Here is a 3,453-nt window from a genome sequence, read left to right as displayed (position 1 = left end):
ACCCATCATAATGACTGGCAGTTTGCTAGACAGAATAAACTAAATAAATTACTATATAGACCTTTGTTTATTTGTTCCTGATGCTGTCAAGGGTAATAGAAAGTCGAATTTAGCCTTCATTTGGGGCTCCCACCTGGCTATTTTCTGAGTGATTAGGTTTGTTCTTTTTTTAAAAAAGTCTAGATAATAAAGTTAAAAGGTATATTTCTTGGGAGTGTTTTTTTTAAAGCAAACTAAGACATGATTAACTGTATGGATTTAAAAAAACAGATCTGTAACAATACATACTTCTCAGAAGTATGATGACTGCAAAGTGCTTCTGGCATCATCTTATGAGAATGTAGTTATTGTTATGGGAGCAGATCCAGGTGCCTTTTAACACATACCTTGGGCAGCCCAGAAGATATAAACCAACTTCATTTGGTGAAACCTTTGCCTGGGACAGAATGGAAGAGTAGCTAAACTAATAACATTAGGACATGATCCATCCAAAGGTAAGTACTTTTAAGACCCAGTGGGGTGGGTCTTCCCATATCCTACCACTCCACTGCACAAAGTTTATTTATACTCCTTTCCTTCTGGCTGAAGTTTGAGGCCCTCCTTCAATCAAAGCAGTCCTCCAACTTAAGTGGTTTTTCCATTGGAGGAAGATCCACTTAAATTGGAGAAAGGCATCCTAAGCTGGAGAAAGGCTACTTGGAGGAAGGTTAGATTCACCCCATTCATACAAATGGGTGAGTGGAATGTGTCCATGTTATTCCTGTTTTACAACAGTTACACTGGCTGGTTTTTCCCCAAGGTGTTTTAACCTTTACCGCTCTTCATGAGTTGAGACCTTCATAGTTAAAGGACCGCTGTTCCCTTGCTGGACCCACCTGCTGACTCCTTTCAGCCCCAAATTTTTTGTTGAACGTGCTTTTCTATAGGAAGATGCAGTTCTCCTCTTTCAGATCAATTACATTCTTTGGATTGCCCCCACTCTGTGCAATCATCTGCCCAAGGAGATGCATGAGGCAGTTTGCTCTACTTTGCTTTTGCACACACTGAACACTGACTTTGTTTCAGTGAGCTTTCCTTGGCTAAGTGCCCAATGGGACTCAGTGTATGTTTGTATGGGCCTGTTTTTGGCAGCAAGAATTAATGGAATTTGTTACTGACTATATTTTATTAATTGAAATTTGTTTTAATAATTTTCGGTATCTTTTAGAGTCTTTTTTGTAAGCTTTTAATGTTTAGAGAAGAAGGTGATGAAAATAGTTGCTGCTACTCCGTCCAGACACAGCAAATACTTGAAGGGCCAATTTAGACTGGGAGATCTGACAATATTCATTGTTCTTTCTTAGGCTGACCATACGTACTGTGTTTTTTTTTCCATACTGCTTTTATTTCTTTTCCTTTGTACAAAAAAATATAAAATTTAAATCCATAGAAAGTGTATACTAGCAATGACAAGTTTACATTACAACAACGCAAAAGCGTTAGCCGGGACATTAGTTGTTTTAAGTCTCAGCAATGCATGCACAACATAAAATAAAAATTGCTAAAGATTTTAAATTTAATTTCTAACAAGGATGCCCCACCAAACCATTCCATGGACAACAGCAGTATTAGAAGGGCATGGTACAAACCAAAAGTAAAAAATAAAATAGAAAATGTCCCGTTAGTTCCAACTCTGGTTAAAGACTTTTCAAATCACAATACAAAATACATAGACTAAAACAGAATTTCAAAAGTTGTTAGCACAGGGAACCAATCAATAGTTTTAAGAATCTTTAAACTGTTTTCAAAAAGTTGTTTCCGCCCCCTGCCCACACAAGAAGACGGCTAATTCAGGTTTCTTCTTCAAAACTTAGTTGATCAATCACACTTAAAAACTAGTTCTTAGCCAAAGAATAGTGTTCAAAAATATTTAACAGAAGAGCATCAATCTTTAATTTGCTTCTGCAGAGAAATTTCTTCCCATGCTCAAGGTTTGTTCATTTGTCCCATAAACAAAACTGCACCTGTAGGGTTATGTCGTATGAAGAACAGAAATGGTTTGTCCGCTATGAACCAAGGTGGTGATGACCTGGCCATTAAAATTGCAGTTGTTGCTGTAGAAGCTTTGGTTCCATCTTCACTAACTTCAATTTTTGTTTTTGTAAGATCTGAGATACATGAAGACTTTCTGTTCTCGATATTTTGGCAAAGTTTGCTTTTGACTGTTCGAACATAACTTGAATGCCAAGCTCTCTGAGAGGCTCCTTTAAATCTGTCTCTGCTTCTGCTGTAAACTTGGGTAATATAACCTGCACTCTTTTCTGTACCATGGTTGCCATCCAGCTCCGTATAGTTTTTGTGCTAATATGAGGAATAATAGCAGACAAAGGCGTTGTACTTTCCGTGGGCAGGGCAATCAACATGCTGATGTTTTCGCCATGGTACGGCAATTCAATGATATTGTACCACAAGTCATTAGATATAGTTGTGCCACATCGGAACACAGACAACTGAGCCAACATAGGTATTTGATAGGCCTTTCCATCAGCTCCGTTAAATGTGCACTTTTTTGTATTTTCTGGCTGAAAACGTGATTTCCACAGTCCCTTAAAGTATATTGCATTCACCAGCACCAGCCTTGTTAAAGAACTATCAATAGCATCTGGCGATAACACACTGTAGATCATACCCTTAGTTTCATTTTTTACCCACTGGTTGATATTGTCACAGGCAGCATTCGGATCCATGAAATCCACACTCTTGACATCGCACTGACACATCATTGTTCCGTGAAACAAAAGGCACTTCCATTTTCAAGCCACTTTTTGCAAAGACTGCATTTGCAATTGTTACAACATCTTTATTCTTCTTGGACACTATGGCCTTGTTTATCTTTTTCAGTATTTTACCAACTCCATTGACACTGTATCTCATCACTGTGGTCAGCTGTTTCTTTGTCTTACCATCAGCACCCAGCTGAAGCATTCCTAGCACTGATGCAATTCCATGGGGAGATACCACAATGTTATCCTTAGGCCTGGTTTTGACCAAATGTTTAAAAACTTGGATCCCAATGTCTGAACCTAGCTCCTCAAGAGACAGAGGGTTCAGCTGGAAGCACATACACATTGATGTCAAAGCCGCCAAGAGAAGGGGGGAATGCCAGTTCATGGTTCCTGTCCAGAAGCAACCTCAGCTCGCTCGAGACGCGCCTCCTTAGAGCAATCGGGGCGGCAGCAACCGTCGAGCTTCTTCCTCCCACCAACTCTCCTCCGCTTCTGCCATACGTACTGTTTTGAATGGGACAGTCCCGTTTTTATCATATTTCCAGGCCGTCCTGTCTTTTAAATTAAAATGTCCTGTTTTGCACCTCATTACACTTCCAACATTTGTTTCCTTCAGTTCTGACATTTCTTATGCTGCATGCAGACAGGGGTGGGTAAATTCTCATAGAAAAAGTGCTCTGATTGGGTC

The 3,453-nt window shown here is 39.4% G+C and overlaps 1 protein-coding gene across 1 annotated transcript; it reads right to left on the bottom strand.

The window, feature by feature from the left end:
* Positions 1 to 1,807: 1,807 nt before the first annotated feature.
* LOC130476371 (glia-derived nexin-like) lies at positions 1,808 to 3,207 on the bottom strand. The gene is given in 3 exon segments (XM_056848305.1): positions 1,808 to 2,135; positions 2,138 to 2,754; positions 2,756 to 3,207. Coding segments are annotated over 3 exon segments (1,182 nt in total). The 5' UTR covers positions 3,151 to 3,207; the 3' UTR covers positions 1,808 to 1,965.
* Positions 3,208 to 3,453: the final 246 nt, after the last annotated feature.

This window comes from Euleptes europaea, chromosome 4 (assembly GCF_029931775.1).
Source record: "Euleptes europaea isolate rEulEur1 chromosome 4, rEulEur1.hap1, whole genome shotgun sequence".
Lineage (NCBI taxonomy): Eukaryota > Metazoa > Chordata > Lepidosauria > Squamata > Sphaerodactylidae > Euleptes > Euleptes europaea.
The sequence above is the reverse complement of the archived record's forward strand: the minus strand, read 5'-3'. Positions and strand labels throughout refer to the sequence as shown.